General features: G+C 39.9%; 2 protein-coding genes and 1 long non-coding RNA gene across 3 annotated transcripts in view; 2 read left to right on the top strand and 1 right to left on the bottom strand.

Moving 5' to 3' along the window:
• The window catches only part of DSG3 (desmoglein 3), a 33,912-nt gene extending 28,552 nt beyond the window's left edge, over positions 1-5,360 (top strand). Inside the window, exons 15-16 of the mRNA XM_026495971.4 lie at positions 175-422; positions 1,585-5,360. Coding sequence (XP_026351756.3) covers positions 175-422; positions 1,585-2,202 — 866 coding nt within the window. The 3' untranslated portion in view covers positions 2,203-5,360. The remainder of the gene's footprint in view (positions 1-174; positions 423-1,584) is intronic.
• The window catches only part of LOC130543932 (uncharacterized), a 200,058-nt gene extending 181,178 nt beyond the window's left edge, over positions 1-18,880 (bottom strand). Inside the window, exons 1-2 of the long non-coding RNA XR_008959710.1 lie at positions 18,765-18,880; positions 10,752-10,850 (exon numbers count right to left, since the gene is read on the bottom strand). This is a non-coding gene — a long non-coding RNA (uncharacterized LOC130543932). The remainder of the gene's footprint in view (positions 1-10,751; positions 10,851-18,764) is intronic.
• The window catches only part of DSG2 (desmoglein 2), a 47,428-nt gene continuing 41,658 nt past the window's right edge, over positions 18,691-24,460 (top strand). The window contains exon 1 of the mRNA XM_026496147.4: positions 18,691-19,027. Coding sequence (XP_026351932.2) covers positions 18,989-19,027 — 39 coding nt within the window. The 5' untranslated portion in view covers positions 18,691-18,988. The remainder of the gene's footprint in view (positions 19,028-24,460) is intronic.

Below are 24,460 nucleotides of genomic sequence, written 5' to 3'. Positions count from 1 at the left end.
GCTTCATCTCTGTTACTCTCATTACAGACCACAGGATGTTCTTATCACCTCCAGTCATATAATTGTAATTTCTCCCACTTAATTGCTTTACTTGGTGTCTGCTCATTGATATCAAAAAACACTAAAAAAAAAAAATACAGCATCAGACACTATAGAATTTTCTCCCATTTTTAGAAGTTTGTACGAATACATATGCTGGAGGGACAGTGGTGGAAGGAGCCTCGGGAATGGAACTGACCACCAAGCTTGGAGCTGCCACAGGATCTGGAGCTGCTGCAGGATTTGGAGCAGCCACTGGACTTGGCATTGGTTCTGCGAGACAGTCTGGAACGATGAGAACAAGGCATTCCACTGGAGGAACCAATAAAGACTATGGTGAAGGAGCAGTGAACATGAATTTCCTGGACTCCTATTTTTCTCAGGTAATTTGGTGGAAAACTCTGTGGCTTTGTTCTTGTATGCACACGAGAGATCTTTTTACTTGACTACACTTCGGGTTTGCAATTCGCTGTTGTTGTTTTACTTACAGCTTGTTCAAATGTAAGAAAAAAAATTGGGTTCTTTGCTAAAACAATGCAGATAACCTAAGGTGGCTGCCAAAATTGGGCAACTAGTCAAAAGGAAAAATGGTAGCTAGACACCAAGGGAGATAATATGGCAAGTGGAACCTCTTCCCTGTGACTGGAATGACAATGGAAAGCAAAATCTTTTGCATGTCAGGGCCAGCAGCATCCTGTCTAGAAATACAAAGCAGCTTATTTTGTGTTTCCTATACTATAAAGTATGTCAAATGTGCATGTTTTTCTGAGACAGGGTTATAGTACTCTTCACATTTTCAAAGGAGTCTATGCCCCAAAATGATGAAGGACCATTGAATTAATGACCCAAAAGTAAAAAGGGGAAAAGGGGATGTGATCAAAGATCAGATGAAGTGTCAGGAAGCATAGAACTGAAAGGAACAAGGGTTCAAGAACAGAGAAGACTTTTAAGAGGCAGGTCTTTCCTCTTGGTTGATGCATCATTAGGACAGATTTCCTACAGAGTTTTGGTATCAGAGCTGGTAAGTTCTGGGATCAGACCTGGTGCTGAGAACTCAGGTCCGATGACTGGCAGGGAGAGTTTGTTTGGGATGAGGACTCGAGATATTCTGAGGTGTGGTGTGGTCCTTAGTCATGGGTCAGGCTCCCGCATGGGTTAGGGAATCTAGGCAAGGGCCCAGTCTGGTTGAGAGCTGGCTTAGATGGTGCAAATGGGACACAGGGACCCCCACACCTGGCCCAGTGAATAACCTCCCAGCTTTGAACACACTGGTTTTATAAGTCTAAATGCATGCAAGTGCCCTCAAACCCCAGACTTAAAACGCAAGGCCAGGCCAGATTCAATTTTGAAGGAATGTCAACTACGCTGTTCTCCAAACACCAGATAATGTCTGTAACAAGACTGTTGATATACAGAGTATGCCTTTACTTCTACAGATTATCTAAATTTTGCATTCATGATCAATTCTTGAGTATATGAACGGTATTGTATTCTTTAGCTGAGACTCTTTTAAAATTCATTTTTTCCACTTGTCTCCATCTTTAGAAAGCATTTGCCTGTGCAGAGGAAGACGATGCCCAGGAAGCAAATGACTGCTTGCTGATCTATGATAATGAAGGAATGGGTGCCCCCAGTTCTCCCGTGGGCTCCTTGGGTTGTTGCAGTTTTATTGCCGATGAGCTGGATGAAAGCTTCTTGGACTCGCTCGGCCCCAAATTTAAAAAACTTGCAGAGATAAGTCTCGGGATCGATGATGAAGCCAAACAATCTCAGCCACCTTCCAAAGACAGCCATTTTGGGATTGAATCCTGCAGCTATTCCCTAGGAGTCCAACAGTCAGAATCTGTTAGGGGCCAGACTTTGTCCGGCCATCAAGGAGCTTCTGCTTTGTCTGCTTCCGGCGCTGCTCTCCAACCAGCCATTTCCATTCCTGACCCTTTGCAGCATGGTAGCTATACGGTAACAGAGACTTACTCGGCCTCTGGTTCTCTCGTGCAACCTTCCACTACAGTTTCTGAGCCGCTTCTCACGCAAAATGTAATAGTGACAGAAAGGGTGATTTGTCCCATTTCCAATGTTCCTGGCAGCCTACAAACTCCGATGGAGCTACGGGGGTCACGTAATATGATCTGTACAGAAGATCCTTGTTCCCGTCTGATATGACCAGAATGAACTGGAATAGCATATTGGCCGAATATAATGATTTGGACCAAATTGTTCAAAGTAGCATAACAAAGCTCACAGTGTTGGTCTAATTGGGCACTTATTTGGTACTCTCCTAAACTGAGCTCGATTCGTTTGAATTTTCTAGTTAATATCCCCAAACTGGATATGTTGTCACTCTCACTTCTCAAATACCATCCAAGTGATAGTAAATCTTGATGTTTTTCAAAAAAATCTTAAGATCATATTCAGTGGGAAAATTTCCATTAACAATTAATAACTTTTAAACTTCTATTTTTGCAGTACTAAAGAAAGGTATTTGTCACTTTCAACAAAATGCAGCGTGTTTTAGTGGATTAAGCACTTGGAGTCAAGAGCCCCAGTTCTTGTCTCTGTCACCTTTTCTTATGTCACTAATAATGATGTAGGAGTCATAAGGTCTTTGCTAAAGCATTTTGAGCTGCTTGGAAAAAGGAAGTAGTTGCAGTTGAGTTGTTGCCATCCTCTTGGTGTTGGGAGACCCTAAGTGCATCTTTTGCTCAAGCTAAGGGCTATTGGCTTATGCATTAAACTTGCTATATCTGTATTTCTCAATTCTCAAAATAAGAAAATTTGATAAGAATATATCATAGAACGTTTAGGAAAGCTTAGTATGGTGTAAATAATATTTTGTGTTTTTCTAAATTTCTTTGAAAGGATCTATCCAAAGAAAATATCTGTATTGAGCTCCATTTCTCAGTACAAATCCTGTGTTAATAGTTCTTAAAAAATTACTCTCTATTTTTTAAGCGTCAGTGGGTAGATGTAACTTGCATATGACATATAATGATGTTTATTATGTTTATTATGTTAACAATGTCTACAGACTTTGTGAGAATAAATACATGGTTTTTCTCACAAGAAAAAGAGGCCTCTGAATAGATTAACATTGTGAAATTTTTGAGTATGTATTATAAACCCCATTTCAAGTCAAAAAAGGAGATGGAAAGGGGTTATCAGTACCCTCTATTTTATTAAACCTCACTCCTTTGAAACAGCTACAACAACTTAATTCTCTAGCATAACAATGAAGATTTCGAATTTATTACTTCATGCATGTTGCCGTGATAGCAATGCGGTTGTTCAAATCATTTAAGGTCATTCAAGATCTTCAGCCTTTAGCCCCTAAGGAACACCCTATCTTCTTATCAACATTCTTGTCTTAGCTGAGTCTTTACAAGGTCATTGTCCAGCTCCATTATCTCTAATTGTATATAAAATACTCTTCTTTGTTTTGTTTTGTTGCCATATTCAAAACCTATTTGTTTGTCCAGATGGAATGCAAAGTAATAAGGTGTGTTTTTACACAGAAGGATATAGTCCTAAGGATCCCTGGGGGGAAAGACTCTCCTAAATGTCCCTACATCTAACATCCTTCCCTCTCCCTGGTGCCATGACTACCAGGAAGGTATAGAATAGCCAAGAAGTGCAGGCAATCTGTTCTTTCAAGACAAGCCCGCTGTTTTAGCAACACCTGCAGTGTGCCCATCTATGGAGCAGGTCCTGAGGAAGCTGTCTTGCTATTATCACTGGGACCTCTTCTCAATGGAAGCTTGCTCTGGGGTCGAGATCACACATGGTTGATTTGTGATGAATGAGAATTAAATTAATCATAATAATCCTTACTTCAAGTTCAAAAGTGTCTTCAGGATCCTTAAAGTACTTTAGCATTGCCTCTTAAAACCCAACTTTTCATGAAATGGGAATTTTGCTGCATTGCCAAACTGCAGAGGAAACTATGTCATTGCAGTAAAGGCTCTATAAGGGAAAAATTGAAATTAAATGTGTTGTAAAATAAAAATAGATTCATCTTGTCCAGGAGGACCTCAAATTGATTTGCCATGTAAAAGAAAATTCAAAGCAAAAATGTACCTGTATTTTTTCACCAAAAATAAAAAGTTTTAAGCAAAAAAAAAAAAAAAAAAAAGTTTGAAAATGTCTTTTTACTTGATGTATAAATTTTAAACAGTATATACTAAAACTTTAACAGTGTAACACTGTTATAATAAAACTGTTTGGCAACAAACTTATGAGTACTTCCTTAACCATTTAGTAAAAGGTGAACTACTCTCCATAATTAACAGTTACTAAGAAATATAAGGTAAGAAACTGACTTACATATGTATTTTTATCAGTATTTTACATTTTTTTCTAGCAGATACATTTTGCCCATCCTCCCAGGCAGGAAGGAAATACCTGGGGACTCCGGATCTCTTCTTCAGGTGGAAATAGTGCTGGATGAGGTGCTGGATGAAGTCAGGGCAGACTTTTATTAACTAGATGCTTTAACTCATTTATTATTTGTTTGGTAGTTTGGAATGATCTTTCAGCAAAAGTTCTTACATGCTATGATGCCTCAGAGAGAAAAGCTGGAGCAAAGAGAAGGTAATGTACCATGGTTCTGGTGACAGCTATCAGCCCTCAGCCTGGGTCTGTCTCCCAGTAAATGCCGTTTTTTTATTTTCATGTCTTCCTTTAAAGGGATGCCACAAAAAGTCCCTTTGGAACTTCAAATCTTGCCTTGGCTGACTTTCTTCATTCTTTAATTCATACCATTCAACTTGGATCTGCTGTATGAGGAGCAGAAACTGGATTAGAGTGGATGTTGAGTGAAGAAAAGTGGATGGCTTGACTCTGACGTTCCAAATCAACCCCAGGAAAAATGAAACTCCTGTAGGTAAATTTCAAAAATATCCCCTGATCCTCTGATTTATAAAAAGTTTAAAGAATAAAAACAGCAAGACCAATTATCTTAACTTTCAAAAGTCAAGGAAGAGTGTGAAAAAACACACTCAACTGACAAGCTTCAATACAACTAACAATTAAGAAATGAGTAAACGTTAAGGATCCTTCCTTCTTGTTATTGGAAATTCAGCATTTTCTGCACTCCTTTACTGGGTCTGCAAAAAGTAACTCTGAATCACAGATTATATGGTGTTTTTTTTTAAAGATTTTATTTATTTATTTGACAGAGATAGAGACAGCCAGCGAGAGAGGGAACACAAGCAGGGGGAGTGGGAGAGGAAGAAGCAGGCTCCCAGTGGAGGAGCCTGATGTGGGGCTCGATCCCATAACGCCGGGATCACGCCCTGAGCCGAAGGCAGACGCTTAACCGCTGTGCCACCCAGGCGCCCCTATATGGTTTAATACTTGTTCGACAACACAGTCTGAGATCATTTTTAAGTAAGGGGATAATTGATAAAGAAAAGAAGATAATTGGTTGATTTCCAGGTGCCAGAAGCAACACGTTTACCACAGAGAATATTGAGATTCCTTCTGCTCTTCATGACCCTTCCATGACAAGACATGGGCCCTTCAAGGTTAGTGCCTTTACTTTCTTTTTCTTTTATTCATAGCCTTTCTTTTTAACAAATGCAAAACAGAAAAATCTAAACACAATGCAGATACAGTTAAAACTCAAGAGAATGATGGTCTAAAAGAACAAATGCAAATAGATACAGTTACCAGAGCAGGAAGAAACTAGATACTGATAAGCCCTACCAGGTGGCCAAGGCAGTTAGTTACATATTCTAATTTAATTCTTACAGTAACCCTGATTATAGTCAGAAAAACAGAGACCCAGAGAACAAATTACTTCCTCAAGGTCATTCAATAAAGTGACATTAATGTAAAGGTTTATATATAGTTATTCAGTAATAATAATACATAATTCTCTGTCAAAATAATCTGCTTGCTTTCAGCTCTAAGATGTGAGTAGAGCATGAAAAATTGGAAAGAATACAAAGAAAACAAGGAAAGTAATTTTTAAAAGACTAGAAATCTAGATATAATTCTAAAGATTAAAGAAGCAGTACATTGCAGGCAAATATATCTACTTGGGCATAGAGGACAGAGCAATCTATATATTTCTATGTATATCTAAGATTGAGAGATAGAGATGAAAAGGTAGAGATGGGGGAATAGATAGAAAGAACGCAAATACATGATTTGCTGTTATTTTTAAGTATATGTGAGGTTATTTTTCAGGGCACAATGGCATCTCTTCCACATTTAATAAGGAAAACAAATTACCCAAAAGTCATAGAATCTCTTTTCTGATAAAACCCTTAAGGATTACTTTGATAGCACACTATTTAGAAGAGGTTATGTGTGACATGTAGCTAGATATAAAAATAACTTTAAATAGAGAGATTTTGATTCAATGTTAATATATATTGTGAAATGATCACCACAGTAAGTCTAGGTAACATCCGTCACCATACATAGTTACAAAAAAATTTTTTTTTCTTGTGATAAGGACTTGTAAGATCTATCCTCTTCACAACTTTCAAATATGCAATTCAGTATTATTAACTATAGTGACCATGCTGTATATTATATCCCCATGACTTATTTATAACTGTAAGTTTGTATCTTTTTGACCCCTTTCAGCCATTTTCCCCACCCCCCTATGCCCCACCTTTGGCAATCATCAGTCTGTTCTTTGTATCTAAGACCCCGATTTTTGTTTTATTCTGTTTCACTTTTTTTAAATGATAGCTTTAAATGGGTCCTTCCACCTCAGCGTTTCCATGATTTGTGGAAAACAACACATTTGAACAACTACAACTATTTTACTCCTCAATCCTATCTCCCTCTCCACCTTTATTCCATGAAGTACCATCATATTTTTAAATTTATGCCTTGGAATATCTATGATGCTTTCTGTGTGCTGAATTTGTCATTATTAAATTAGCAAACAGTAAAAGTCATGTGAAAACACACAGCGTCAAATTCCAATGAAAGCAAAACACTGAGATTGAAAGAATATGTATGTCCTCATTTCCTCAGAAGGCAAAGGAAGTATTTATATTCTTTCACAACCAAGAGAGGATTGCAAAGAACTCTCTTAATTATAAAGCAGCACAGAATCAGGTAATCTTGTATTTATTTAAATGGGATAATGACATGGTTTCCACTCCTGCAAAAAGGCATTGTAACTAAGCCAAAAATGAGTATTTAAACACAGAAAGTGAGATTAACTTCAATCATGTCTTCCCATGTCCAACTGACTATGTTGATAGTAAGATTTATGTGGTCGTAACCTGGAGGTAATGCACATGCGTGCACATGCACACACACACACACACACACACACACACACACACTCAGGTAAGCAAGTAGTGGAGCTGAAAAGAGTCTTTCCATCCTCCGAGCCATGGAGCAGACACTAATGCTTGATTTGTGTTGCAGATATAAAATTTCTGCATGCACAGTCTGCTCTCCGGATTTATTATTAAAAAGAAAAGAATCACCTAGATTCCCCACCTAACTTTCTTCAGGTAAGACATAATGAAAAGACCTTGTTTGAGCAAACTCTTAACTATCCTCATCCAGGGCTGACATCCACAACTTTAGATTAGTAGACTGTGTCATAGGAAGTGGAAGTATTAGTCAAAGAGCACAGGGTTTCACCTAGACAAGATGAATAAGTCCTAGAGATCTACTGGACAGCACAGAACCTATAGTTAGCAATACTGTATTGTATGCCTACACTTTGCTAAGAGGGTAAATCTTATGTTAAGTGTTCTCGTCACTAATAATAATAATAATAATAATAAATAAGAGAGAAGGAGAAAACTTTTGGAGGGGATGAATAGGTTCATGGCATAGACTGGTGATGCTTTCATAGGTGTATACTTACCCCCAAACTCATCAAGTTATATACATTCATCATGTACAACTTCTTATATGACAAAAAAATTTAATATGTAATAAACACTCACTCTAATAAGTTCTGACAATATTTCTTTCTGCATCTTCCCTCTTCCTCTCAGCTCTTATAAATTGCTATGAATTTTTCCTTATAAGTTATGCTGCTACAGTTGAAATATAAGTTGATCTCCTCACGTGCCGCTCTTCCTCCTTACACTTTCTTGCACCCTGCAACAGAAGGGTCTGTTGTGCTGGTCTTTGGAAATGCTTTCAAAGAGGCAAACCAACAACAAAGACATTTGCTGCCAAGGTGATAGAAGCTCTTCTACTCTATGCAACCCTATTGCACCCCAGAGCCTCCAGAACAAGCCAACACATGCAATGGCTACTTCTGCCAACTCTGGCTAGGAAAGGATGTCTCCACGGAAAGAACAAGTCAGGAGATGTTGTTGAATATTTTGATAGGAGACACTGAGTTGTCGGGCAAAGAAAACCTGCTAAACTTTGCACAAAATCAAAGCTACTACTCAAGGGCCTATGAGAAAATTATAAAATGCCATTCCATCTATTAGCCAATCAAAATAACTGTATTATGTTTTAAGGATTAACAAAAGATAAATTTGAATTTTTTTAATGTGATTTGTTTTTTTTTTTTTCTTAAAGATTTTATTTATTTATTCGACAGAGATAGAAATAGCCATCCAGAGAGGGAACACAAGCAGGGGGAGTGGGAGAGGAAGAAGCAGGCTCATAGCGGAGGAGCCTGATGTGGGGCTCGATCCCATAACGCTGGGATCACGCCCTGAGCTGAAGGCAGACGCTTAACCGCTGTGCCACCCAGGCGCCCCAATGTGATTTGTTTTTTAATTGTGTGTTTTAAGTTAACAGTTAAGAGTTCAAGCTTTGGAGACAACTAGTTGAGTTCAAACCCCAGCTTTACCACTTCCTAGCTGTGTGTCCTTGGGCAAGTTACTTAACCTCTTTGTACCTCTCTGGACTATTATTATGGAAATAACAGTCCTTACCTATATCATGAGGTTTCTGTAAACAGGTGGCAAGCATGCACTTAGGACACAGTAAGTACTCATGAAGATTGCTATTTTTTTTATTGTTTTTATCATTATAGTTTAAATCTTCAAAATGAACTCAACTCAAAGTTAAGAGTACTGACATACAACGTATTGAAACCATACAAACTCAAAACATCTATATTATCTGATCCAAAGTCTTGTCTTAGATGTTCAAACAGGCTGAAAAGCAACTTGTTGATCAAGTTAAGAATTGACTAGGCTAATTCTCTTCCTGTGACTCCAAACTGCCACTATAATATTTCTTTTTCACTAATCTTTTGCCTCATTCACCAGGCTTGTCCTGGCTAGGCCACTCCACATTGGAAACTCCTCTGAACCCACAAGCAAAGAGAGACAAATTCATTCAGATCAAATTATTATCTTATGTAGCCAAAATGATGAGAATCACCAGATGATTATAGTTTTTCAGTTGAGCTTCCTTGGAAAAGGGCAGAGTGGAGAGCTTTTTTCCCTAAGAGTTCTATTTTTTTTTAAGTAGTCACACCCAGCGTGGAGCCCAATGCAGGGCTTGAACTCAGGACCCTGAGATCAAGACCTGAGCTGAGATCAACAGTTGGATGCTTAACCACCCAGGCACCCCCTAAGAGTTCTAATCACATCATTTTCACCAGTAGAACGGGGCAGCCAGGTGGCTTTGGGGGAAAAAAGTTACTTGAAAATTAGCATGAAAAGAATAATGCTCTTAACCCAACCTTCAGTAGTATCCATGTGCTGGGTAACGCTAATAGAATAGCAATTACTGCACACACAAAAGAGACCACACTTTACATTCAGTTTCTATGATATCTGGTGTCAAGTTGGTAGCCAGGTAAAAAAGAGATTTATTTGTAAAAACTAGTTACCCAACATAAAACGGAAGGAAATGAAATTTGTCTTTTCCTTTGCATTTTTTTTACCTTATTTCTAGAACACGATATGCCTAATGTTTTGGTAATCACTACTTTCCTGCTTCCTTTAAAAAGCTGACCATAACTAGTTGATAGGTTCTTAAATTGTTTTGATAGGTTAATTCAAGATCAAGTATAAATCACAGGAGAACTTTATTATTCCTCCTTGGAGTATATGTCTTTAATACTTAAGATAACTCTTCACTTAGAAAACAAAGTGATATTCCATTAACATTAGGTCAAAGGTCAAGAGGTGAGGTGTTTTAAGCATATACACTTTCCAGGGTCTCTCAAATCACATATTTTGTATCTGTCCATGTAGGGCCCAGAGCACACCTGGGACTCAGGTTTCACATTCTGATGAACTGACCCAATGGATCTAGTCTCTAAGAAATAAAAGTAAATAAAATGTTCCGTAGAAGTCCCACTATCTAATTATTTCTGAAAACCTAGAAGCCACAATCTTCCTCTGATTTTTTTGTGTTTCAGACAGCTTATTCATACTTCTCAGGTGAAAATCGAAGGTATAAAGAACAATAAACCATACTCTATAGACTTAAGATTCCAACTATTGAAAATTCCAACATGTAGGCTGATTCTCCCACAGTGCCAAACAATGGAAACTCACAATGGCACTTTTATGAACCATAAGGCAATTCTTTACATGAGCTTTCACATGGGTTTTCCTTTGTTCACCTCTAAGTCTTCCCTGTAATACTGCTCTGCTTAATTTTTTGACTTGTCATCAAATGTCCTGATTACTTCAGATGAATGCTCTAATCCTAAAATTAAGAAAGAAGTATGATGATGATACACTCTCTTCCTCTTTCATACCCAAAGAAGAATTAGTCACAAGAAGTCTTTTTGACTGACTTACCTCCTCTATTGTAGCTGATTCTACATGAAATGGGTGTGACTTTCCCCAAAGTATGACATCATTCAGATATTGTTTCAGTAAAAGTTAAGAGAGGTCCACCTAAAAAAAAAAAAAAAATGTCATAGTAAATTAGCAGACAATTGCCTAGTCAAACAAGAGGTCTGCTTTCAAGGCATATATTAATGTTCATGATGATCATTAGGAATTTTAAAAAAATCTTTAACCACAATTGTCCTTAGAGATGCTAGTAAGTCACTGTGATATTTAAAGCTAATTTTTCAAGAGTAATTTTTTTCCATTGCCTTCTTTTTTTTTAAAATATTTTATTTATTTATTTGACAGAGAGAGAGACAGCCAGCGAGAGAGGGAACACAAGCAGGGGGAGTGGGAGAGGAAGAAGCAGGCTCCCAGCGGAGGAGCCTGATGTGGGGCTCGATCCCAGAACGCTGGGATCACGCCCTGAGCCAAAGGCAGATGCTTCACCACTGAGCCACCCAGGGACCCCTTCCATTGCCTTCTTTGTACCAATGTTTTGCTTAACTGGTTTGCTTAGCATTTGAACATATTTCTGTCTAATAAAATCTCTAAGTGGGAACTAGAGAGGGGGGTGAAATTTAAATTTGGTCTACCACCAAAACAAAAACAAAAACTAAAAAAAAGAAAAAATGTACAGCTCAAACAAAACAGTTCTAAAAACAAACATCTTCCTAAAATGCTTAGGCACTAGAGACATTTTGAATCTCTTTTCTTATATCCGAAAGACTGCTTCAACTCTCCAATTCCCTGGGTGTATAATAGATGTAACTGAGTTAATTATATTATTTTTTATCATATTGAGTTTTTCGATTATTTTTGTTACAAAAGTAAAGTTACTACATATATAATCTGCCATTCACAGTATCTAATTTAGGACTCAAGAATAACAACATTATAACTTTTAGTCAGCACAGCTCATGTAAACGTGTTCCCAAATAGTGGTTCCCCATATTTTTTTTCTCCATGACATGTGTGACAGACAACATTCACAAGCTCACATCCTCCTGTGGACAAGATCACCTTGAGGCTGCACTGGTCTTCCCAGCCGGAATCAACTCTCTCCACCCAACATGGATGTCAAAATGCAAGTAAGTAAGATCATTATTGAATAACTTTAAATGTGCTCTAATCATTTTAACAAGTAAGCCATTCACAAATTACAGAGCTTGATTATTAAGATTACCACATCGACTGGTATGGTACTGAAATAAAAAACCACCACCACCAAGAGGAATACTGAAAGGTAACTAAAATGAGTGATTTCATTTCCTCAGATCCTTGTTTTTTCTTTAAAATGAAAATTGTTCACTGTTTTGGGGATTCTGCTTCTCTCTACTAAGGTATTTATAATATCACTCCAGATTATTTTGAAAGATCTTTAACAACCAATGGTATACTTCCAAGTTTGCTCTCCAAAACTATTGAATTACTTCATTTCATCTTTTCCTTACACATAAGAACTTCCCTTGCCTACATGCAAATGAATGAAACAACTGCCAAGAAACCAATACTCTTTTCTGTCTTCTGAGGGTTTTTCTCTGTGTATTTCCATAGGCTCATTAGTCACATTGAGTCAGCGTGATGGCTTCTGCCTGACACCCTCAGTAAACACTCCCATCCCTGCCTGTAAGCTCGGCAAGTCCTGTCATGCTGGGGATAGATTCCAGTCCAGAGATGCTGTTAACAGCCAAATACTCTCCTCCGATCGTCCCCAGCCACTGCTATTTCCCTTATCTTTCCAAGAATTCTCATAAACAAATCCTGGGGTAAAACCAAAGCCAGAAACTTATTCTGAATTTTTTTTTTTTCAGAAACTGTAGTTGGGGGGCATCTGGCTGGCTCAGTCAGTAAGCATGCTACTCTTGATCTCAAGGTTCTGGGTTCAAGCCCCACACTGGGTGTGGAGCCAACTTTAAAAAGACAGAAAATGTAGTTGACTAGATAAAATCAACATTCCCAAGTGTCACACTCCTGTTAATGAATGCTTGCTTTGTTCAGCTCCAGAAGGCAAGAGACTTTCCATATGTTTTATGGTTTTGCACTTTGTCCTCCCTGCAAGGAAGGGAGTCTTAACACAGCAATGTTCTCTACTGGCCTCTGAACTTCGTCACTTCACGCTGTTCAGCCAGCCTTAGCAAGGCCCATCCTTGATAAAATGGTGAGGGAGAGTGATTTTTGTCCACCTTAGTTTGGAGACATTTACTGACATCCTTCCAGGAATATAACTGTCTCTTGTTCTTTCCCCTTTACTCTCACTTTAAAGGCGCACCCACACACGCATGCGCACACCCACACCCTCGCCTCCAAAATAACTCGAAAATATTTTCAATTATTCATTCATTCCCACATTCAACTAATATTTACTGAAGACATACAAAGGCTCAGGCAAGGTTCTATGTGCTGTACACACAGCAGTTCACAGAGAAAACCCCCGGCCCTCCTGAAGTTTACATGCTCGTAAATGGCAACGGATAATACATAAATGCTTAGTCTTTTAGATTGTGACGTGCCAGGAAGAAAAATGAAGCAGGGAAGGGGCGCTCTGGGGGTGGGAGTAATTTGATTTGTAAATGAGTGTTCAGAGAAGGCCTCACCAATAGGGTAATATTTGAGGGGCACAAAAAGTGAAGGGTGAGGGAGTAAACATTGTACATGTCTAGAACAGAACCTTCTAGGGAAAAGGAACAGAGAGTGCAAAGGCTCCGAGGTGGAGCATGCCTGGCCAAACTGGTATCTGCTATGGTGTAAATGACTGATAAGAGATTCACATGCCACTCTCCCAGCATGATGCACATAATGGCTAAGGGAACCTTCAGCTAAAGGATTCCAGACGTTAGTCATTGGGAGGGAGGGGCATCTGATGGGACACCAGGGCTTGTTGAGGCTTCCTAGACACTGGGGCTTTGTGCACACTGCCACCCAGCATTATTCCAGTCCTATCACATTTTAAAACTAGTGTGATTCATTTCAAAAAAAAAAAATCTCTTAAGATGTCATCAGTACTCTACTTAGACCCAAGAGTAGACAAGTTTGGTTTTCTGGCTGAGCCAAACAGTATTTTGGGATTGTAACATCCCCCACTAATTCTCCTCTGCCCTGTGAACAACGTTAAGGATCTCCTTCAGCCATTTGGTTCAGGGACTTTGCATCCAGCCAATCCCCGTATATTGACTTGCAAGGAGGAGCCTGTAGGGAACAGCTCAGTTACACTGTGACTCACTGCATGGGGCGCTCTCGCTCTTTCAGGGTGTTGGTGTCCACAGCTGTGCTCTCAAGGCTGACTGTTGCTGCCCCAAGTGTGGCGACTGTTCATTACGGACGTGCTGGCTTCTCTGTGCGAGACCACAGGGCTTGCGGTCTGCTAGGCTTTGATTATTAGTCTGTAAGTTCTAGCTCAGAAAGGCAATAAAGCCATCCTCCACCCAAATTGGCCAGCTCTCCTCTCTCACTGCCCAAGGTGGAGGTGGCTCTTGATCCGTCTAACTGGAAAGTCCATGAGAATCTCAACATCCTGACTCTAGTGGCTGTGATGTCGCTCCTGCCTTGGCTTCTGTGGAAAAGGACCAGGGCTCCTTCCCCAGGATTAAGGGGAAGGGGGATCCTCTCCCATTTCTCCACATCCAATGTAATACACTGGCTTCTCAACTGGCCCCTAAACTCCTCCAGCTTCATTCTGTCCATCCCCTCATGCCACACTGAGTTTCACATGTATACTGACACACCTCTTAACTATCAGCCAGGCCACTCTACAACCCTAAGTCACATCACCATCCGCCATCCTTCTGTGCTTGAGCTGTAGTGTGGTTGGGGAAAACACACATACACAGACCAACACATGTGTATGTATATGCGTGCATGCATGTGTGCATATGAAACACACACACACACACACACACACACACACACACACGATCCCAACCAACATTTTCTGACCAGATCCACCATTAATTCATCCACAGTGCATATTTCAAACACCTTCCCTTAATTATACTGCTTTTTACTTATAATCAGTTCCTTCTAGTATGTGGGCTTAGTTCAATCTTTATTGATCAGCAAATATTTGCTAGATACTAGAGGCTGGACCCACTATGAATATGATATGGCCTCTGCTTTCTAAGTACTAACAGTCTTGAGAGAGAGAAATGGGTGGAGTAGCAGACATGGATGAAATCACCATGAGCCACAATGTGATTGCTGCTACAAAGGTTGTATGAATCATTTCAAACAGAACCACAGAGAATGAAGGGAAAGGTAACTAATTGGAGATGGAGAGTATGGAAAAAGTTGAATAGAGAATGACTCTCATGTTCTTGGCTTGGGTGGCCAACTTGACAAGGCATATGAGAAGCATATGAGGAAGTTGTAAGCTTGAATTGGAGAGGTGTAGAGGGATTGCAGAGATCTTTTTTTTTTCAGTTTGTGAGTTTGACATCCCTACAAAATTATTATGGTACTTTGAGGTCCCCATGAAATATCCAAATGGTAATATTCCCATGTTTGAAGCTCAGGAGACAAAGCTTGCACAAAGAGAGTCCCTATAGAATCATCTCAGTACCAAGTGAGAAGAAAAGAAGGAAAGAACTAAAAAAAACATTAGCATTTAACAGGGGGGCGGGCCGTAAGAAACGGATGGAAAAAGAAAGAAAATTAGATGATTATTTCCGCTCCCTAAATCTACTTGCAATTGTGTTTTCCTTCTCATTTCAAGCTACGTGCTGGACTTTTCTAATTGGATAGTGCTCTAATACCTCAACATAATTTTTACGGAAAAAAAAAAGAAGCTTTTACTTCTGACTCCCCTGTTGGTGTTAACATGTGATGAAAAGAATGCTTTCTTCACAGAAATCTGAAGCCCCTGACTCTCCACCAACAGTGTCTATGTTTTGAGTTACTCTGTCCTGGCACGTTCAGTGTCTCCTTCACAATTATTCATCCTTTAAGAATCAGCTCACCACACCACCCCCACAGTCCCTACCAAAAGCCTTCTCTAATATCATTGTCCTCAGTGTGAGTTAGGTACTGTCTTCCCTAGGTTTGCATTATACCCTGCATATAGTTCTACCACTGCATTTATAATAGCTTTTAAGTTCTGTAGTTATATTATTTCATAAGTACCTATTTTTATTTCTTGGGATGAAGAAATACTTATTTACCTTTGTATTCCCAATAAAATGCAAATGAAATGTTTGGTGAACAGGGACAAGCTAAATGTTGAATAAACGAAGGAATAAATGAGTGGAGTTACACCAGAAAAGAGATTCCTTCTTTTTCTGCTCTTTTCACGTTATGTAGAGGTATTTCATATTTTTTCTTGTATCTACATACCCATTATCTATAGATGTTCTAGAAGTAAGCCTCCTGACCATAATGACCATTTTTTATGCTGTAATGGCCATACATTATGACTTAAAAATCAGAAATCGCCCAATTTAGCTCTCACCTCTTTGACATTAATTTTAATACACTCATTGGGATTTTCAGTGGATTTAAAGGGTCAGCCTTCTATCAAACTATTTGCCAAGAACTGTTGATACATAAAGTGTTCCTTGATGCTGGAATGTGTCAGGAGTAAAAAGCCAGTGATAGTAGATAAAGGACACATTAATTTTTGTTTTTACACAATTTTTATGTTTTAGGTAATATTAAGAGATGAGATAATAAGCCAATCACTTGAAACTTATTCTTGTCTGTGTGTATGTGTAAAGCAAAGTATTGTGGGAAACATAACTCAGGTAGGTATTTTGAATATATCTAGACATTAAAGCTAATTATTTGCACAAAGTATAATTCGAAATGGTACATTACAAGTACATGTTTTTGGTTTTTTTTTTTATAAGTACATGTTTTAAGAAAAGTGCATTTACCATAATGTTCAACTAATTTAGGGGGAAAACCCTGTAAGTTAAATCTTTCACATCTTGTTAACACTCAATTTATTTTAAGGCAATCAAGTGCTTCGTTGGTAATGACATTTGTTCCTGTGTACAGATTTATGAAATAGATTACTCTCATGCCAGGAGAAAGAAGTCAGGAGCTAGAGAACTAGCTGTTTCACCTGACTCTTCAACAAGTACCTTCAACACACTGAGTCATAAGTTTCACAGTTTTTAAAGGGGAACGATTTCAAGAATGACATACTATGGCACTGGATAATGCACGTATTGATACCTTCTCTCAAAGCCTTTGAATAAATGTCTTATAAAAGAATACGACACTGAAACTGACTTTGTCAGCCTCTGGGGAAGGTGAACAATTCAATAGAAATAAAATTTGGCTTAGCTTTTTCTCATTCTGGAAGCTACAATTATGTTTTTTACTAAACAGAAACCAAACTCTTGATAACGAGGCATAAATAGTTGCCTATAGGACTCAGGTGCAAGAGAACTAATTTTAGGTGGGATTTATATACAGTCTCCAGGGTTGATTTGTGAAAGTGTTTTGGTAAAGCCTGTCTTGTTTATTTAGGAGTTTTCCCACAGCGATGGGGAATGAGAATTATCACCAAGGTGCTACCACCCACGTCTAGCTCAAGAGAAAGGAATGGAAACTAGAAGACATACTTCTTTCCTGATTGAATTATGCATCCAATGCTGGTACTCAGCACTGTTCTAGGCACTGGAAACAGCGGAAAATGAAACACTCTTCCTAGATACTTAGTCCTCTGCTTACTTAATCACTAACACTTAAATAATACTATGAGAGAAGTCATTCAGCAGTTAAGCCCTAACCAAACAGAGGAGAATGTGGTTCTCTCCACTCAAAGAGGGAGTGGTCCTTGGCAGTTAGGGAAGAAAGGGACAAAGAGGACATGCCAACTGCACTGCATCTGAAAAACTGGTAAGATCAGAGCTGGGGAGAGAAGGGTAGGGTAAACAGGGAGAGGAACAAGAGGGCACTTTTGACCACAGAAGGAACTCTGCGATTGTGTTCAAACTGAATGCCAAACTTCTCTTCCTAGCAGCATACCAACCCTTTATACTTTCATAGGCTCTTCCACTACTCCAACATCAATAGTTAACCTTTCTTAGTTTCCCAACCTGATGTTGATTCCAGTGCTTTGTTTTTCAAGAGGAGTTCAACTTAACATTTACACTTGCAATAATAATTAGACTACCAACAACTACATTTATTGAACCTGATGTACTAAACACCACAGAAGGCTTCACATGGATTTTCTGGTTTAATCTTCACAACAGCCTTATGTGTTGGGTGCTATTAATCCCATTGAACAGACTGGGAACTAAGGCACAGAGAGATTGTCCAGGTCACACCGCTAGTAACTACTGGAGCAAGGATCCTGACCTCCAGTTATTCTTTGTGTAAGAGATTTTGGAAATCATATCGAGGGGTCTATCTTCCCCTTAACACCCCTAGAATATTCTCCTAGCTGTGTCTAGTTAACAAGGAGTCAAAGAACTGTCTGCTTAGATCGTCTGTGATTTTTGTTTCTCCCTTAACCAGATAAACTGCAAACCTGTTGGAAGTAATGAAGGGGCATTGGGGAGAAGCAAGAAGCCTCACAGAGCCAGCCACCTAAATCCTGCTCCAGAACCCGAGCTCGCTGAAAGCAGGCCCCAGGCACCCCTGGCTGCAGTGAGGACGAAGGAGCCCGCGCCACAGTCTCCTCTGCGCCACCTGAGCTCCGGGCCCGCGCACAAGCACAAGGCGCTGTACCCCTGAGCGGCCTTGGGTGGCCGAGGACCCTCTCCGGACACAGCAGGTCTCGCTGCGGAGAGCAGGCTTTGCCGTTGGGCCGGGGCCGGGCGGCCCGCCGCTGCTCAGGCAGAGTGGCGCCGGGTGACCCGGAGCCTCCCTAGTCCCGGCCACTCTCCTGAGAGGAGGGGACGGGGAAGGAGAGGACGGCGGGGCGGGGCCTGCCACCTAAAGTCCCCAGCCCAGGGACGTCATGGTCCCAGGTGCGTGTGCAACGGGGGGCGGGAGTCCACCGCGCGCCTCCCTCCTCCGAGGAATTCCCACCTCAGCGCCAGCAGCTCGGGCGGGCTCCCGGTTCCGTTTTTCTCGCGGCGGCCACACCTGGCACGGCGCCCCTGGGCAGGGCGGCACCGCGGCCGCAAAGAGCGGCCCTCGGGGCGGGTGCTCCGGGGCGGGGCCGGGGGCGCGCTGGCGGGGACGCGGGGGAGCCGGCGGTGCCGAGCAGGGCGAGCGGCCCGAGGCGAGGGCGCGGCGGAGGCGGGGGCGCGATGGCGCGGAGCGCGGAGGGCGCCGCGCTGCTTCTCCTGGTAAGTGCGGGCAGCGGGGACGCGGAGCCCCGGGGGGGCGCGGGCGCGGGCGAGGGAGCGGGCGCCGAGCTCGCGCCCCGACCTGCCTTCCTCCGCCAGAGCAGAGGCCGGCGCCCGGCGCTCCTTCTTTGTGCGCCGAGGTGGGGAAGGGCTGGGCAGGCTGTGGCGAGCTCGAACCTCCAGGCTTCGGAAAAGCCGCTGGGTCTCCCCAGGCGTGTGGGAACCTGCCTCAAGTTCTGCTTTTCTGGCTGCCACGCTCCGGCCCTAGCGCCTTCTCTGGCTGTGATCCGTCGGTGTCGTGGGCCCGGCGCGCGGAGCACTTTTCCCGGAGATCGGGGCTTTGTTTGCAGCCTTCTCCCTCCGACGGGCAACATGGAGGCAGGAGCGGCAGCAGCCGTGCCTTCCTGCAGGTTCGGGGCCGTTCTCCACGATCCGGTCCGCGGTGGTGAACCCGAGAAACCGGAGAAACGCCTTTATCCCTAGACGGCAACAAAGGGCTAAAAATACGTTTTTTTTAAAAACGCATTTTACAGAGTTTACTTTTTTTGTTTGTTAAAGCCACGTTACTGTCAAAATCACATATGCTTTTAACTTAAAGCTCACAAAGTTGGTGTTCTAAAGTATTTCCGGGTGTTAAAGATAATGAACATATGTAATAGTTTGAAGATCTTTTTCATTTTGAAAGGTGACGGAAAATCGAAGTGCAGAGCCATAAATTGGCTTTTCAGACTAACGAAAAGGGCTTGAACCATTGGAAAATAATGTTGAGTCTCCAGAGCCACATTTCTTATGCTTGATTTCCGTGCTCGGATTGGATTTTATGTATCTTTGCTTTCTGTTTGGTAAAGGAATTGCTCATGATTAAGAAATGTATCTGGCTTATGGGATTTTGCTAAGTGAGTTTTGATAAAGTGACAGTTACTCTAATATAAGTGCGGGTTCACCTTCCTGAGACTTAAATATATATTCAGAGAGATTAGATACAAAGTCATACTCAGTTTTCTTATATAATGATTAAAAAATTCTTTAAACCACACAAGTTCATTCTCTATATTAAATGTTCTAACTTCCGGGGTGCCTGGGTGCCTCAGTCCGTTAAGGGTCTGCCTTTGGCTCAGGTCATGATCCCAGGGTCCCAGGGTCCTCCCTGCTCGGCGGGGAGCCTGCTTCTCCCTCTCCGTCTCCCTCTGCCCTTACCCCTGCTCATGCTCTTGCACTCTCTCTCCCTCTCTCTCTCAAATAAATAAATAAAATCTTTTAAAAATAAATAAATAAATAAATAAATAAATAAATAAATAAATAAAGTTCTAACTTCCAGAATTGCAAGGAAGGAGGGGAAAATACATATGTCTATTTTTATATTAATATATTTACATAGTGTTATTAGTTAATTACATTAATATATTTTTCCTCTTTTGTCTATGTGTGTATATCACAGGGAGGAAAAAAAGCATGGCTGATCCAATCTAGGGATTTCAGTGAACTCTCACATGGAATAGCATAATTAAGACCTCCAAACCTTTGGCACACCAGTGCATTTTCATGCACTGTTTATCCGTTTAATTTTGCTGAAGTCATTGGGGTAATTTTCAATCAAGTTCATTTTGTTAATAAAAGTTTTCTGTGACAATTTAGGATTTTCTTTTTGTCTTCCAGTATAACAGAGTAATTCCCTCACTGTGACACCTCCTGGCTAGGTCGTATACCACACTAACATATACCATAGCACCTGGCTTACCTTGAGGGTTAAATATTAAGTTTCTTTCCCACAGGAAAAGAATAGCCTTAATTCTCAAATGGTAGAACAAGCAGGCCAAGTCACATATATTTATGGATAAATAGCTAATAATTTATGCATATTTTCTATTCCAACAATCCAGTATTTTTACTCTCCTAGACAATAATTGACTTCTTTATAAAGTGATTATTACTAAATGAACTGGAACAGATTCTAGACTATTCTTTGTATTTTCTGTTATGCTTTTTGTGGTATAAATTTGAGTATGTTTATCTTTGGTCAGAGAACAGTGGACGGTTGAGCATTTTGCCCCCCCGGGTGTTTGAAGTTGAAAGTAATACTTTTGGTAAAGAATGGAAAGCAACTCATCTGTCGGAAGGAGTTCTTGAGGAAATGGGTCTTTTATAGAAGGGAATATAAATTGTATGCTGTACGGGTCAGAGTTCAGTTGCAGATAACAGAATTCATTCTAGCTAGTTAAAGCAAGAGGGGAATATATTTCAGGGCACTAAGTTGATTGCTTAAGTATAAGAAGGATTGAGGAAGCAGACTTCATTTTGAGTGGTCTGTAATACCTTCCAAGCCACACAGCCAAACCCAAGCATTTAGGGAGCTGCCGTCTCTCCTGTGATCAGAAACCAACACTGCCAATCCCACAATGTAGAAAGTGCCACGATCTGGATGCTACTTTTGCTGCCAGGTCCAGAACCATGCCACATTTACTAGGATGCATGCCAACTAAATGTACCAGGACCCTGCCTCTTGGCATCCATTAATCTAGTGATAGACGCTAGAACAGTAATAAGATTGCTGCAAAAACCCACCTGCATCCTATATACTAGGCTTGACAGCATGCATATAGCTTCTACTTTACTTCCTTTTTTCAGATCTTACATAAATGCTGATTGATTGAACCTAAATCACGTTTAGAACTTAAGCTGCAAGGGGGTCTATGACCTGTTGTCTTTAGCTTTCTTCTGCAGTTCAGGGAGACACACAAGAAAGGAGATACTGTGTGACACCCGCATAACTGTCACACAGTCATTTAGGCCAACTATCAAACTGGAAAATAGGAACAATTTCATGACAGTCTTTCCTCTTCAAGAGTTTTTTACCTGGGATCCACCAACTACCAAATGCTCCACAGGTAGAATTCAGAGGGTCCTTAGACATGGCTGGGAATAAATATCTGTGTTTACAAATCTCTATCTGAAATTTAGCATTACTTTAAATTATGAGTGTAAGAAAGACACTCCTTAGCATTAGCAGTACCTATGACTTTGTCACAAATTTTGTCACATCATACTGGAGTTATCTGAAAATACCATTTGTTCTCATCACTAACAGACTTCTAAATCTTATTACTGTGTTGAAAATGAAGTGCATAATGTCACTGCATCGCAAATTGGTTTTTCTTCAATTCTGACTATTTTGATGTAATGGAATTCATTCATAATCCAGTGGGTTTTTTTCTTTCATAAATTTCAAAATATTATTCTGAGAAAGGGTCCATAGGCTTCACCAGACTGCTGGTGAAGAGGGCACTTGGGGGGAGATTTTCTGATGGTTGCCTCCATTTTGCCTTTGACTAATTAAGCTTATTTTTAAAAACCAAACTAAATTTTAAGGATTCAGTGATTACACATTGTATTATGAACAGTTATAGCTACTGGTGTATTAATTTGCTAGGCCTGCCGTAACAAAGTACCAAGAATTGGGTGGCTTAAAACATTAGAAATTTATCATTTCACAGTTCTCAATGTTAGAAGTCTGAAATCAAGGTGTCAGCAGGGCTACGTTCTCTCTGAAATCTGTGGATTTACTTCCTTGCCTCTTCCTAGTGTTCGGCAGTTTGCCAAATACCTCTGGCATTCCTTGCCTTTTAGATGCCTTACTGCTATCCTCCAACTTCACGTCACATTCTTCCTATATCGCTTATCATGTTACCTCTGCACATGTCTGAGTCTATGTCCAAATTTCCCCTTTTCATAAAGACACTGGTTGTAATGGATTAGGGCTCACACTGATGACCTCACCTTGGTTAAATCCACAAAGACCCTGATTCCAAATAAGGTTACATTCTGAGACATTGGGGGTTAGGACTTCATCATATCTTCTATTGAGAGACACAGTTCAAGCCATAACAAATAGGTTCAACTATAAATTATCAATAACATTGGAGCTATGCTTGATGTTTTAATATACAACTAGATAATAGAATTTAGAGTAAATTCACATATAAATTAGATGATAAATTTTGAAGGGATTTTAGGTAAACGTGCTTTCACATTTGTTTTTGTTTCTAAAAATTAATAGGTTAGGAAAATGTCAACTCTTAACAAATTTCTTTAATAATAAACTTAGAGGGAAGTACTGTACAAAAAGTTATACACATTCACATACCTGATGAGCTAAATTAAAATCCCCATGATTGAGGTCCAGAAATATGTATTGATAAAAACTTTGCAGTTAATCTAGTTATCAGACTTGTATAATAGTGAGAATTACTGGTCTAAATTTTACAAAACAGTTTATTCATGAATGAAGCATACAAATATTTATATGGAAAAAAATTACACATTGAATAGGGACTGGTATTTTTAAACTGCCAAATTGTAGTAAAAATCAGAAACTTTAATTGAACTCATAAATGAGCTTTAGAACAATTTGAGCATTTCTTAGTCACAGCTTTTTTCCTCTGTTTTTCAAAGTGCCACAAATTTTAAGAGCTGAATAACACTTTTCAAACATATAGTCCATATATAAGAGACTGTTTTCTTAGTTAAGGTTATCTTTAAGTATCAAATGTATACCACATATGACATTGTACTATTTTTGTTTATTTCAAATTATTAAAAATTATTGAGATTTTTATTATTTGCAAAGCTTAGTGATTAAAGTAAAAGAAGCTAGGACACCAGGATTTATACCATGGTCTAATGGTGTAATATGGTAATGCTGACAAGAAAAGAAACTCTGTAGAAACTAACCGTATAGGACCACTGTTTAGTAATGCCTTGCTCAATTTTAAACAACATTGTGGACATTGGGAGACCATGAAAAGCCAGACATGTTCTGCCCTCATGTTGTTTTTTGGTCTAGTAAACAACTAAATGGTTAAATTCCAATTGAGTTATAGTAAGAAGAATAATGATAAAAGACAGATAATATTATGGAGTCTACAGAAGGAGCTCCAGCACTGAACATCCCAGCCAAGATCTGAGAATAATTATAAATTATTGAGAAGATGATATGAAGAGAAGGAGGGAGAAGAATGTTCTAGGTAGAGAAAAGAGTATATGCGAAGGTCTCAAGACAAGGGTGCGTGGTTCTTTGGAAAAGTGAAGGAGTTCATTTAGCGGGAACATAAATGTGAGACAAAACCCATGCAGAAAGATAAGTGCAACCTTCTTGATACCAGGGGAAGCCACAGAAGGCTAATTAACAAGTAAGCATATTTAGGGAGGTATTCAATCATTAAGAAAATAAAAAAATTAATTTTGGTTGAGTTGGTCAGGAAAGGGTCAAGAAAGAAGTGATAGTAGGTGACTGATTAGGATTAGTTTTTCCTCATTTTTTTTTTTTAAAGGAGATGCTCCAAAATTTGGGATGTTGTGATCAAAGACAGGCAGAAAAGTACAGAGCGTACAATTGAGGGAGGATGCAGCCTGGCAGGAGGGTTGGCTTGGGAGCAA

This window comes from Ursus arctos, unplaced genomic scaffold, assembly GCF_023065955.2.
Source record: "Ursus arctos isolate Adak ecotype North America unplaced genomic scaffold, UrsArc2.0 scaffold_17, whole genome shotgun sequence".
NCBI lineage: Eukaryota > Metazoa > Chordata > Mammalia > Carnivora > Ursidae > Ursus > Ursus arctos.
The sequence above is the reverse complement of the archived record's forward strand: the minus strand, read 5'-3'. Positions and strand labels throughout refer to the sequence as shown.